Here is a 14669-nt window from a genome sequence, read left to right as displayed (position 1 = left end):
AATGCAAACTACAAGAATTTATTTTCAACTAAATTATTTAAATTTGGGTCATTGAAACTAAGCGTTTTCGCAAAAGCCGAATTTGAAAATGCTTAGGTAAAGATTAGAAGTAACGTATCATAAATTGCAGACTCATTAAACGTGCAGCTTCCAACAAATTTCAATTTGTAACTCGAATCACACATCCACTATTTGCTACTTTTAGATACTGTGCTTCAATTAAATTCAATTCAATAAAAACCTTTTAAACAAACAGTTTATTCTGCTTGCAAAGCTGTACAGCGGAAAAATGCTTGTCACCAAATTATAAAATGTTACCATATTTATATTCAACTACACTTTGCACTTTTCTTCTTTTGTAGTTTTTCTTGTAAACAAGTTCTTACTTCCTACAGCGTAGAGGTTTGCAACCTTGGCACGCGTCTTACTGATAAAACGTGAGCTGATTATTTATGGCACGCCAAGCGTCAAAGTTCACATTCCATTGTTGTATTTAAATTTAATTAAAAACGTTACCATCCATTAATTGCGCCCTTCACTATTTTACGTTTCACCAAAAATTAGTGGGGAGCCTTCCATTAGTGCATTAATGGCATAGTCTTAATGTCACAATTAGCATTTCACTGATAAGTAGCTGTTGCATTTGCACAAATTGCTTAACTAACGACGATAAAAAACCACAGAAAGTAGCTACTGACATTTGACAAAATCTGATTGAAACAAGTTCAGGTATGCAACCATGTCTTTAGTAATCCGAGTCAGTCTGTTAACGAAAGGTATTTGAAACATAACAAATGTTTAACTTGACTAGATGAAAATTTACTTGTAAAATCATTGGCGTCATCAAAGTTCCGATAAATAGCCCTATAAATTCGCTTCGCCAATCGTTCACTCTAAACAAGCTGTAACTGTTAAACTTAAAGATTCTGGACAAACACCTTGTTTGTTATCTTAAGAATTTGATCTAACTTAATAACCGTCTCATTATTTTGTTTTGCTAAAATGGTTTTCGAACTGTGGTACGCGTACTCCTGATGTAAAGAACATGTCAGTGATTCTTAACCTAGAAATAATAAAAAAGGGGAAAACAATTTTTTTCAGGGCTAACTTTTGTTATTATGTTGTAGTAATGATAATTTTATTGACACCATGACGTCATAGTTTTATATCACTTGGTCATCCAAGACCTGCCCAACTATTATAGGAATTCCTATAATAAATGACGAGGTGTACAAGCGATTTTAAGGCGAACCAAGTGATCCTGTATATTTTAGATGCACCGCAATCGGCCCAGTTATCACTTTAACAGCCAAAAATATTTGCACAAACGCGAAACTTTACGTAACACTGTCTCGATGTTTTAAATTATTTTTTTAGCAGTTACGCTGCGGCCGTTTTATTTTAAGTTGGTTACGGTATTGTGCTACGATATACAGTAGTTTAATTGTATATTTGTCAGCAATAGCGAGCCAATGCGTTTACAGTTCCAAGATAAGATTACATGTGTTTTTTGATCCCCGTGGTATTAAGTATAAACTCGTCAAAAGATGAACTGCATTTCACCGAACCTACGTTAAATACAGGGATTAAATTGTCGTTGTTGACACGGCTACCGCACTAAGAGCTTACTGCGCATTTTACGAAAAACAATTAGCGACGATATGTTACGGCTGGCGATACTTTTTCGGACAGAAGTTGTATCTGTTTTGAAACCAATTTAGGGCATTGATATTACGGTTATAGAAAGCTATTTGACAAAATTAAATCTTACTAAGCTATAACTTTACGTTTAGTAAACTTTTTAATTTTTTGTTTCAGAAATTGTAGTAAAATTGTCGTTTTTCATGTCCACCTAATAACTTACAATTTTTATGCCAACAATGTTTAATTCAGTGGTTCCTAACCTTTCGTGGACCATGGCCCCTTAAAGTTACTTTTTGGCCTCGTGACCCCCTTCAAGTTACCATGTAGGACCTGTGGCCCCCTTAAAATGTAGATAGCAATCTCGCGTTGGAATGCGGTATTAATTTTGGCCTTAAACAGGTCTAATAGAGTAAATGAGCGTGATAAACCTCACTATAAGCAAATAGTTTGTGAAATAGTCGATTAAATTCGGGAATAAAGTTAAAGTGGAAATGACGTTTAGTGGGTGTTTCTTGTGAATCCACGCTCGTGGCCCCCCGGAACACAGCTCGTGGCCCCCCTGGGGGGCCATGGGCCCTGGTTGGGAACAACTGGTTTAATTGAATAAAACTGGAAAAATCTTTCTTGTACACAAGATTCGATTTATCGAAAGATTATGAAAGTGAAGGGAGTGCAAAAGTTTTCTCCACACAAGCGGTTAAAATCTTGAAACAAACAACTCATCAGGAGAAAGAATGGCATTTAAGAAATGTGAGAAAAGAACTGAAAACCATTGAATTTTCTTCCACATACAATTTCATTTTAAGATATGAGTGAGTCACAATCTTGGTATTTTGCAACAGATTTTTATTGAATTTTCGGTTATTTTAGTGCTATCACTATTCTTAGTGAGGTTACCAATTGGTGGTTCAAATCCCCGATAACTTCATAGTGATTAATGTAACAACCTTGTTCGCCTAATTTTCCCCGATCTGATTGCATTAAAAAGCAAAGTAACTTGGATGCTTTCAATTTCATTCGCCAATGCCTGTGTCCGTTTGTACAAGTGAGCTCTTGGAAACAGTATGAAGATTTTTACATAATGTTTCCACTTTTTCTAAGCCTGGATATTTGCATATTTGTTGAAAAGCTTCAAATTTTGCCCAACCGTACAACTGCATTTCTTTATGTGTAGGTGACATACCTTTTCGGATTCTAAAATCTTGATTAACCCTGAAATGTTTTTCTTTGTATGTCTGTAACGTTTCTATACAACTGTATCGGACTTTTGAATTCAAACATTTTTATCATATGCAATAATAGTAAAGTATTTTATTTTGTTACCAAGACGCAACGTCATAAACGGCTCCCAGTCACGTTACATTTGACGTTTTCAAAATCAACTAAAATTTAATTGCGGTTTAGAGCTTAGTTAACCTTTTCGCGTATACGTGTTTACAACCACTCTCCTATGTCAATATCGTGACCTGAACGTTGTATAAGCCAAGCGTTTTTCAACTCAAATCAGTAGTTTATAGTGCATAACTCAGTTCATAGTACACTAGTCACTACGGTAGATCGCAGTATTGACGTTGATTGCGTAAACTGCAAGTAGCGCCGGTGTGCCATGCTTTGTCGAAATATAGACTTGGGAACATAAATGTAGTGTTAGGCGTCATATAGGTTTAAACATATTAGACATATAGGTTCAGTCATTAGCGTGTATGATTTCGATTCCTTATGTAGGCAAGTAGTATGTTTTCAAAATCAATACACTGTTGTTTGAACACGTTGTGTGTTTGTATGAGTTGCATGAAAATCCAAATAATGTCACACAGTAAATTTATTGTTGTTTAAACCGTGTAACATTTCACCGGTCGACAGAAAACAACACAAAAACATGATCAACTGGTTTACCGATGGACTCTTATTAAAACAAGTAAGATAAAACCGCTCAAATTTTAGTTTGCAACTATTTCAATTTTATAAAGCCTGATTTTTGAAAGAATGAAATTAAATATCTAATTGCTGTGAAACAGATTATCCTACATGTGTATAGAGAGTTCACACATGTTTTGAAACAAATGATTTTCAGCATACATACTCAAAACATCAGCAATCTTGATTTTTTACATTGTTAGGACACCAAAGTCGTACGAAAAGGTGATTTCCAGCCAAAGCAAATATTTTTACGAACATCAAATCGGTAATGTTACTGTTTATTGTAAGTCAATAAGTGTATTTTTAAACTTGAAATGATGTTGAATCTTTTTCAGCAAACAACACTTTTGTGTGAATCAACATGTGGGTTTTCAAATTTCCACTTAGGGTAAATCGTTTGTCACAAGTATCACATCGATGAGGTTTCTCTTTGGTATGGGTCAACATGTGTGTTTTCAAATTTCCACTTAGGGTAAATCGTTTATCACAAGTATCACATCGATGGGGTTTCTTTTTTGTATGAGTCAACATGTGTCTTTTTAAGTTGGAGCTGTCATTAAATCTCTTTTCACAAACATCGCATCGATGAGGTTTCTCGTTAGTGTGAATTAACATGTGTTTTGTTAAATCCCCTCTAGCAGTGAACACTTTTTCACAAACATCACAACGATGAGGTTTCTCTTTAGTATGGGTCAACATGTGTCTTTTCAAACTGGAAAGGATACTGAAAATGTTTTCACAAACATCACATCGATGAGGTTTCTTTTTGGTGCGAGTCAACATGTGTGTTTTCAAATGTCCCATATGAGCACACTCTTTTTTGCAAACATTGCATCGATGTAGTTTCCTTTTGGTGTGAATCAAAATGTGTGTTTTCAACGTTCCACATTGTGCAAATTTTTTATCACAAACATCACAACGATAAGGCTTCTCTTTAGTGTGGGTCAACATGTGTGTTTTAAAATCTCCACCACGTGCAAACCTTTTTTCACAAACATAACATCGATGTGTTTTCTCTCCAGTGTGAGTCAACATGTGTGTTTTCAAATTTCCACTTTGGACAAAAGTTTTTTCACAAACATTACACCGATGAAGTTTCTTAATGCTGGTTATCAGCATTTGTGGTTTTACAGTTCCGCGTTCAATAAACCTCTGATTAAAAACATCACTTTGCTCGAAGTCATAGTACTGAGATTTCATCTCGTCAATAGAGTTGTTCGATTATTATAAAGAAATGTTTTATCGGACTAACGTATACAGTGTTATGAACTGAAACAAGATGTTAGTATTTTTACTTTTTAGTTGAACAAACGTTATACGTCCCGAAACGTACAAGCAAACCTGTATTTACGTTATACTACAAATTTCCAACAACATGTATACTACCCTAGTGTAATGAGATTCAAATAAACAAAACGAACACTAATCCGATGAACTATCTACAAAGCATAATTCCCAAGTGAATTTCAAACTAGCTAGTATCAACTTACTTAGCGATGTGGCAGTCAGCTGTGTAACAATTTCCTTTTCCAGCGTGTCCGATTACGCCTTACTAATATTGGTCAGAAACCGGGCCAAACCAACTGAGGCAAAATCAAAATGTTTTGACCAGAACTCAATAATATGTCTGACTCAACTGTTCACAAAATGTAGTGTACAATTTCCAATCAGCTAAGACTAAAGAAAACTTGTAATGTTGTTGAGATCGTTGGTCACCAACTTTCACAAAACGTGATCTGAGCAAATTAAGCCACTGTCACATCTACGTCAAATTTAGTAAATGTTCAGGCTGAAAGCGTTTTTATGTCAACACATGCCGAAAAACAATTCATTTCGTGTGAACCAAAGTATTGATAATGCTGCGAAGTCGGAATGTTAACACAAAATTAATTGTATTGCATCCCAATAAACAAACGAAACTTTGGTGACATTTCTGGACTTGCTTAGCCAAAACAAACTCGTTGGCACATTACAACGTTTACAGAACCAAACATAAGCTTTCTAAACAGGGCAAACGCTTATGCAATTAACTTTAGTCTAATTCTCGACTGAAGTGTTGGGCTAACCGACTTCAACTGACCTCACAATGCGGCAGTCAGCTGTGCAACAATTTCCTTTTCCTGCGTGTCAGATTACAAGCGTCATTTATAATGGTCCGAAATCCACTAATTGGACACAGTCCACTGGCGCTGGTAAAATCAAAATGGTTTGTTCAGTACTTAAACTTATATACGTATTCAATTATGCGCGATATTCGCGTGACTTCATCTTGAAGCAATTTTTCTCGTTGTAGCCAATGTGACTAACAGCTAAAAAAATTTCGAACACAAAATCGCTTTTTGCAATCCATATGCTGTCAACAGTGTTTGTTGTTTTAATACCGAGTTGAGATTTCGGTTGTAGAAAGCAACATAATATATTTGTTAAGTCCTTAAAGCGTGGGAAGACAAAAATTATTTACCAGCATTCCGGTTTTGCAGACAGTTGATCCGTTAATCATGCACAAAGCATAACTAGAGCATTATGAGATGATTCAATTTTGTTGACCAAAACACAGAAAGTGTCGCAAAGTAAGTACGAATTAAAATGTAAGTGAATGTATGTAGTGTACCACGGCCAATATGCCTGTTTTTTTTTTGTTTTTTTTTTAAATTAAAACTGGCATATTTAATTTTTGCCAATCATTAACCAACAACAAAACACAATTAATCGACACAAACTTATTGAATTGAAATATTTTGGCAATTCATTAAATAATTATAATTATGCGTACTGGAATTAAAAGTCATGTTATCGTTACAAATTTATGTCGCTCATTTGTCCGTTGCATTATTGCAAACTGTACATGACTCCAATGGGATTCAATGCAAAAATAAATAAAACATCAGCAAGTTTTTGGCAATCCGTCCCAGTCAGAAGTTGAAAAACAGAAGTATGTGTATAATTTGCCCACTAGAGTTTTATTTAAACGCGTGCAGCAACCAGCAAACAGTGGGGATGTTTATTAAAATTGGTTACGTCTACTGTGGGAAGCAAAGAGACAACCCCAATAACTCTTAGCCGGTTCAACATGTTCACTGGAGTTTTATTGTTTACGCCTTTCGGTCACATATGTTGTTAATTAATAATTTATTTAATAATCATGCGTGTGCTGACCAGAATCTTAATTTAACCGCGTACTCAAATATGTTGAGCTGGTCGAGTGTCAAAAAATGGGCGGCGGCGGCGGCGTCGACTGTTCAACACAAATCTTGTTGATACAAAAACTACGTAACCAATGGAAAAAAATAGACAACATGTTTGTGACGTCAGATATACTTTTGATATTAAATATGGCATCGTTTTCACATATGTCTTAAACAAGCAACTAATCACGCTTGATATATTGAAGCTTTTATTTTGTATTGATGAAACACTTGTGTATGTATAATTTTATTTTTAGCATTGGATTTATAGGCAATCGGCATTCAAATCCCTTGTATAAGACAAAACTGGAAAATTTTGTATGCGATAGAATCGGATCCAAAACGCAGGCAAATCTGAAGTGAGTGCGTTTTATGCAAACAGTTTAACCTATGTCTGGCTGTTAGAAATGTTTTTATGTCAAACTTAAGATTGGTACACACTTGATGCGGGTTAAGAACTTTTTTTGATAATTTAAAACAATTGAAGTTTAAATATGGGAGAAGCAATAGTATGATCACTAAAACACATACTCATTTAAGTAAACAAGGGTTGAAATATTTCAATTTGAGATTAGAACACAAATAAGAAAGAACTGAATCAGTTAATTTGAAATGTACAATGATAACCACAGCAATAAAGCCATTAAACTATTTACAGTTTTCAATTTATTGTATTTATCGATAAAATATCATAATTGTTGAATCCAAATCTCTGTTAGAATGAGCATAATCAACTGGGGTAACTTCTTGCACTGCAGTGTTCGGTAATCCGTTCCAATCTTTGTTTAGTTAATAAAAATCAAATTAAAAAATGTTTTAGGGCACAAAATGGTAATTTACTTGTAAAATCATTGCAGTCATCCAAGTAGGGAGAATCTGGATTCTTCATTCCTCCAATACACACAAATTCGCTTCTCCAATCGTTGACTCTAAACAATTTCAGGATTTTGTGAGTATAGGCACCAAATGTGAACCCCTTAAGTTTTAATCGTTTAGTATAAATGACTGTATTTTTGTACAGTTTAATGTACAAACACAGAGACTTACTTAACAGCAGGACACATTGCGTAGACGCTCCCAGTTCTTCCATAAGCACGAAACTGAACAAAACCGGTCGGTAGAGGTTTTACACTTGGTGGCAGAATCGAGTTAACCACTGAATCGTTTCCGATGGAAAATTGAACTGGTACTGAAAGTACGTCATCATCATAAAAAGCATTCTTGACCTGAAAGAACAAAATGGATAAAAACGTCCTGTTGATGACTGGGAATGTATGTGAGATTTGAAAACAAAACGAAAAAAAAACTTTATAACATACTTGCGTAGAAATCATTGTATAAATTCAAATAATGAAAATCGTCTAATTTTAAAAAGAATTTTTAACCAGTCAAACAATACATTAGTATAGCGTAGGCTCTTTTCAACTTTTTTTTACTCACAAAAGTCATTTTCTGAAATAATTTTCAAAACTTTGTAGGTAACAGCGTTGATCTCAGTTTTAGTTATCGCAGTAGCATTTTTTCTATGAAGGAAAGTCAAATTTAACAAAAATTGTAAGATATTAATAATAGTAATAATATCACTGCAATAACCACAATTTACCTTGAAAGCATAGTGTATCCAAAAAGTGTGTTGGATACAGCTTCACGAATTCTCCATCCGAAATAATAGTGTGATGCATATGTTATGTTGTACGGTTCTGTTATTGGCGTTTTGGATGATTTCCAAACCTACGTGACAAACAACACGCGCTATTGTTAGGTTGACATGTGCAATTTAGTACTTTAACTCTTTAAACCCGAAAATGCAACAAAAGTTCGTTGGGTGACAAACTTGTCTACCTCAGTATTAATGACATAAAACCAAACATCACACAAGCTGGCATACAAAGTCCCATTTCTACACTGCGCTTCATAATGTAAAAAGAAATTGTTGAGAGTGTGATTTCCTTCGAACAAAACTTTTGAATCAGTATTTGGTCTGCTGGAATGTACCTTAAAACATCAAATACAAACAATGCAAATAATATATGTTTTTTTTACATTATTTCCTTACCCAAAGGTGCATGTTGTAGAAGCATTCATCAAAGTTTCCTACAGCAAACAAGGCAAAGAAGGGATGCATTTTTCGGCTTGAACGAATTGTATTGCCAAGATCACATCTTTATTGTTTAGCAAAAAGTAAAATTTGGCGTAAAACCGGTTAAACGTAAAACCAAAACAATGTTTGACTTACTTATAATCCAACCCATACCCCAAATAGCCGTTTGGACATTTTACTTGGTAAGAGCTTTGATAGCAAGATTAGGTTGTGGTAAAGTACATCTGTGCCAACACTTTTTGTTTGTAGTTTACAATAATACGGTCATGCAGATACCTTACCTCCATTCCAAAATAACTATTCAAATTGCTATCAAGCAACCATTGCAAATCAGTGCCATAATCGTAAAAATAGAAATCCGAAATTAAGTTTGTGATTTCTGTGGATTTTGCCGCAAGTCGATCTAACATTAAGTTCACATCGGGGTAAAAAGCTAAAAAATACAATGTGATTACTAAATCAAAATATTTCAGAACTGCAATCAAATAATCATTCTTCCAAATAAAAAATTTTTGTAAAAATTTTAAATATTCTTATTACATCCCCCAACAACACGGCCACATCGCCAACATTCTTATTGACATCTAAAATGACTATTTTGCTACGAATAAGTCTTGGACACAACAGTCAGTTAAGTTGCTCTGTATGTCTTGTACCTTATTCGCATGTTTTGGGTACAGATGATACAACTACAACCAAGTATTTCAAAGATAAGTATATTACCAATCGTTGGATTCAGTGGATAATGATAGTTATAAATTAAATGCAAATTCCCTCCATAAGTTTTCATAAAACCGTTTTCAGTTTGATATTGCAGAAAACTCTCTTCTCTGCTGGCCTGCAGTGGTGTTTGGTTTGGAACATGACGTAACATAATGTCTCTGCCCTGAAACATTTTCGTAAGTAAAAATAAATTACGAATTTTTACACCACATAACAATTGCCTGATATTCATAATATGCTTGACTTTTGAAATCTGATTTTGTGCAAGTATCGAATGTTCCGAATGAATTTGTGTTCATCCAGTTTTGGTAATCTGGAATTAAAAGGGCAAACATAAGCTATTGTCATTGATGTTACGGTGTCAAATTTTACTTAAGTAACTCTGGTAATTGTTTGACGTTGCAAGAAACCACGATCCACCATAAGCTGCAGTTATATTAAAGTTATTGTCGTTGATTGTGACCGCCAGAATCCATCCACCGCCGGCAGCTTTCATGTCACAGAAAACCTGACAGAAAAACCAAATGCGAAAAACTTTTTCGATGACTAACTGCTTGAATTGTTTGCTTGAACCCTTAACTCAAAGAAATGTTAAAATGATTTTGATTTAGCAAATGACTTTGGAAAGGCAAACAAAACTTACAAGAAATAATTATGAATTACCTCAAAAGGTGTTAGTGACGGTTGTATGACGTAGATTCCATCTTTAAATCCAGCATCTCTCAGTTCAACCACCCGATCCGTCTGGAAGTCCCCGATTAAAATCGGCTGTGTTACGCAGAATATTGCGTTTCTTATCGGGCGGGATTAGAATCTTTAGAACCTGTGTTATAACACAGCCCGATTGCGGACGGTTTTATCGGTAATGGCAGTGGAGCATTAAATTTGTTTTTTATTGGCAAATATTATTTTTGCTGTGATAATAATCGCAGGTAAATTGGGTTTTATATCAAAATGGCAGTTAATTGTAAAACAGCAAGACAAAAACAAATGCATTCTAAGCTGTGAAATGAATATGTTAAACACTAAAATGAGCCAAGAATCAAGATTGAAGTACCTGATTGGCATCAAGGTTCTGGCAATGAAGCAATGCAAAGGGACCTTTCAGTGAGAAGAGTTTCAAGTTCTTACCTTTGTATGAAGCAAAGTGAGGACCAGCACACTGTCATATGAGGGACTTGTGGATTGGATTTGAATTGAAATGATTCACAGTAAGTGGCTGCCTTGTTACTGCCTTTCTAAACTCAACTCTTTCTGTATTTCTGGCTGATGTTATTTTGAATTTTAGCACAGTTAAAACCCCCAATATTGAATATTAACTCTGTTTTATAACACTTCGACTAAACTCAAGCCTCTTTTGTTTAACCCATAATTGTCAAGTCAAATGAGCATACACTTTATCTTTATTTTTGTATTGCAGTTCACCATCTGGAAAAATGCTTAAAGCTTGAAAAAATCAACAGGAACATTCCATATCAAACAAATTGAAGAAAGTCTTTCATTGCGGAAGAATTTTGTCGACAAAAACAGCTCTCTCTTAAAGTGTCAGCAAAATCATTGATGTATACGACCTGTTACTTGCCTCATAGGAGAAAATTGTATGTCGAGATATGCACCACATACTTTAGTTTTACATGAATCAAATCGGAATATGTGTTATTTCTTTTCCACTGTTCTCCCTGCCTGCAAGTTTATTTATTAGTTCTTATAACCAAATTAAGAATTTGTATTCAAACATTTGTAGGGGTTGATATTATTTTACCTCCATGGTGATTATGGTCTCATGTAAATTCTGAGAATGTTTTACACTCTGATGTAGAATCGGACAGTAAAAGTGATTCATCAGACATAAATTGAGAACCTCTAGTTTTGACCAGTAGTCTGCATGATAGCATGCTGTAACAATTGTGTGGTTCAACCTCATCTTTCACATGATATCCGGTTTAATTTTCTTGATAATTCAGCAAAACATTACATTTTCAGCTGTACAATATTGTTTCACCTTTTTGTTTTATTTTAGTCTGTTTACTTAAAGATCCTTGTTTAGTATGTACTATGTACTTGTAAATGCAGGTTTTAACTGACCAATCAACCAATCGCTGTGAATGTAATTATTTATTCTCTTCCCAATTATTTCTGCTTTCATATAACTATGGGACTGAACTTGAAAATGTTGAAGTGTGGAAATTTGGTTCATTTGTAAAAAACAGCAAGACAAAAACAAATGCATTCTAAGCTGTGAAATGAATATGTTAAACACTAAAATGAGCCAAGAATCAAGATTGAAGTACCTGATTGGCATCAAGGTTCTGGCAATGAAGCAATGCAAAGGGACCTTTCAGTGAGAAGAGTTTCAAGTTCTTACCTTTGTATGAAGCAAAGTGAGGACCAGCACACTGTCATATGAGGGACTTGTGGATTGGATTTGAATTGAAATGATTCACAGTAAGTGGCTGCCTTGTTACTGCCTTTCTAAACTCAACTCTTTCTGTATTTCTGGCTGATGTTATTTTGAATTTTAGCACAGTTAAAACCCCCAATATTGAATATTAACTCTGTTTTATAACACTTCGACTAAACTCAAGCCTCTTTTGTTTAACCCATAATTGTCAAGTCAAATGAGCATACACTTTATCTTTATTTTTGTATTGCAGTTCACCATCTGGAAAAATGCTTAAAGCTTGAAAAAATCAACAGGAACATTCCATATCAAACAAATTGAAGAAAGTCTTTCATTGCGGAAGAATTTTGTCGACAAAAACAGCTCTCTCTTAAAGTGTCAGCAAAATCATTGATGTATACGACCTGTTACTTGCCTCATAGGAGAAAATTGTATGTCGAGATATGCACCACATACTTTAGTTTTACATGAATCAAATCGGAATATGTGTTATTTCTTTTCCACTGTTCTCCCTGCCTGCAAGTTTATTTATTAGTTCTTATACCCAAATTAAGAATTTGTATTCAAACATTTGTAGGGGTTGATATTATTTTACCTCCATGGTGATTATGGTCTCATGTAAATTCTGAGAATGTTTTACACTCTGATGTAGAATCGGACAGTAAAAGTGATTCATCAGACATAAATTGAGAACCTCTAGTTTTGACCAGTAGTCTGCATGATAGCATGCTGTAACAATTGTGTGGTTCAACCTCATCTTTCACATGATATCCGGTTTAATTTTCTTGATAATTCAGCAAAACATTACATTTTCAGCTGTACAATATTGTTTCACCTTTTTGTTTTATTTTAGTCTGTTTACTTAAAGATCCTTGTTTAGTATGTACTATGTACTTGTAAATGCAGGTTTTAACTGACCAATCAACCAATCGCTGTGAATGTAATTATTTATTCTCTTCCCAATTATTTCTGCTTTCATATAACTATGGGACTGAACTTGAAAATGTTGAAGTGTGAAAATTTGGTTCATAAGGTGCTTTTTCCATCAATAAAGTGTTGTCCTCACTGTGCATTTGGTGTTTCATCATTTTCATTAGTACAGGCTTTAACGTGTTTGAGACCACTAACGGCTTGAGGTATATGGAAACGGTTTTTACACGCCAACTCTAAACAACATTCAGTAAACGCTTGCAAAATATCGTTAAAATCTTATCATAACGTCGAAAATGAGAGGCGTACATCATAAGCGAATACATGGCATAACCGCTTTAAAAATGATTTTTGAGCTGTCGAATTATGTAGCCTATAAAAGCTCCAGATGACAAACGGTTTAAGGTAAACGCAAACGGTTTTTACAGGTCAACTCTAAAATACATCCAGTAAAGCCATACAACATATCGTTTAAATCTAATCATAACCTCGAAAATGAGAGGCGTGCATCATAAGCGAACGCAGGGCATGACCGCTTTAAAAATGATTTTTGCGCTGTCGAATTATGTAGCCTATAAAAGCTCCAGATTTTAAACGGTTTAAGATAAACACAAACGGTTTTCACAGGTCAACTCTAAAATACATCCAGTAAAGGCATACAGAATGTCGTTTAAATCTGATCATAACCTCGTGAATGAGAGGCGTGCATCATAAGCGAATGCAGGGCGTGACCGCTTTAAATATGATTTTTGCGCAGTCAACCAATGGTATACAAGCTCCAGATGTTAAACGGTTAAAGATAAACACAAACGGTTTTCACAGGTCAACTCTAAAATACATCCAGTAAAGCCATACAACATATCGTTTAAATCTAATCATAACCTCGAAAATGAGAGACGTGCATCATAAGCGAACGCAGGGCATGACCTCTTTAAAAATGATTTTTGCGCTGTCGAATTATGTAGCCTATAAAAGCTCCAGATTTTAAACGGTTTAAGATAAACACAAACGGTTTTCACAGGTCAACTCTAAAATACATCCAGTTAAGGCATACAAAATGTCGTTTGAATCTGATCATAACCTCGTAAATGAGAGGCGTGCATCATAAGCGAATGCAGGGCATGACCGCTGTAAAATTATTTTGCGCGGTCTACCCATATAGCATGTACAAGCTCCAGATTTTAAACGGTTTAAAGTTAGTATCACATTTAAACGATGTTTTGTATGCGTTTACTAGCTGTATTTTGGAGTTGACCTGTGAAAACCGTTTGTGTTTATCTTAAACCGTTTAAAATCTGGAGCTTGTATAGGCTACATTGGTCGACTGCCCAAAAATCATTTTTGAAGCGGTCACGCCCTGCATTCGCTTATGATGCACGCCTCTCATTTACGAGGTTATGATCAGATTTATACGATATGTTGTATGCCTTTACTGGATGTATTTTAGAGTTGACCTGTGAAAACCGTTTGTGTTTATCTTAAACCGTTTAACATCTGGAGCTTGTATACGTTTGGTTGACTGCGCAAAAATCATTTTTAAAACGGTCACGCCCTGCATTCGCTTATGATGCACGCCTCTCATTTACGAGGTTATGATCAGACTTAAACGATATTTTGTATGCCTTTACTGGATGTATTTTAGAGTTGACCTGTGAAAACCGTTTGCGTTTATCTTAAACCGTTTAACATCTGGAGCTTGTATACGTTTGGTTGACTGCGCAAAAATCATTTTTAAAACGGTCACGCCCTGCATTCGCTTATGATG

General features: G+C 34.9%; 1 protein-coding gene, 1 long non-coding RNA gene and 1 pseudogene across 2 annotated transcripts; 1 reads left to right on the top strand and 2 right to left on the bottom strand.

Annotated features, from left to right (window-relative positions):
* Positions 1-3448: 3448 nt before the first annotated feature.
* LOC145218813 (uncharacterized) lies at positions 3449-4813 on the bottom strand. Its single transcript, XM_080086219.1, has one exon. It carries the CDS (start codon positions 4762-4764, stop codon positions 3868-3870), a length of 897 nt encoding a protein of 298 aa, XP_079942345.1. The 5' UTR covers positions 4765-4813; the 3' UTR covers positions 3449-3867.
* Positions 4814-7424: 2611 nt separating this feature from the next.
* LOC145219391 (uncharacterized) overlaps positions 7425-14669 on the bottom strand; it is a 28163-nt pseudogene continuing 20918 nt past the window's right edge.
* On the top strand, positions 11783-13044 carry LOC145219227 (uncharacterized). Its single transcript, XR_013857895.1, has 2 exons — positions 11783-12018; positions 12228-13044. It is a non-coding gene; the product is annotated as an uncharacterized LOC145219227 (long non-coding RNA).

This window comes from Phallusia mammillata, chromosome 3 (assembly GCF_965637545.1).
Source record: "Phallusia mammillata chromosome 3, kaPhaMamm4.hap1.1, whole genome shotgun sequence".
Lineage (NCBI taxonomy): Eukaryota > Metazoa > Chordata > Ascidiacea > Phlebobranchia > Ascidiidae > Phallusia > Phallusia mammillata.
Note: the sequence above shows the minus strand (reverse complement) of the source record. Positions and strands in the feature narration are given on the sequence as shown.

Excerpts from the sequence above, each read along its gene's own strand:
- LOC145218813 (XM_080086219.1), bottom strand. The coding sequence starts at position 4,764 with ATGAAATCTCAGTACTATGACTTCGAGCAAAGTGATGTTTTTAATCAG.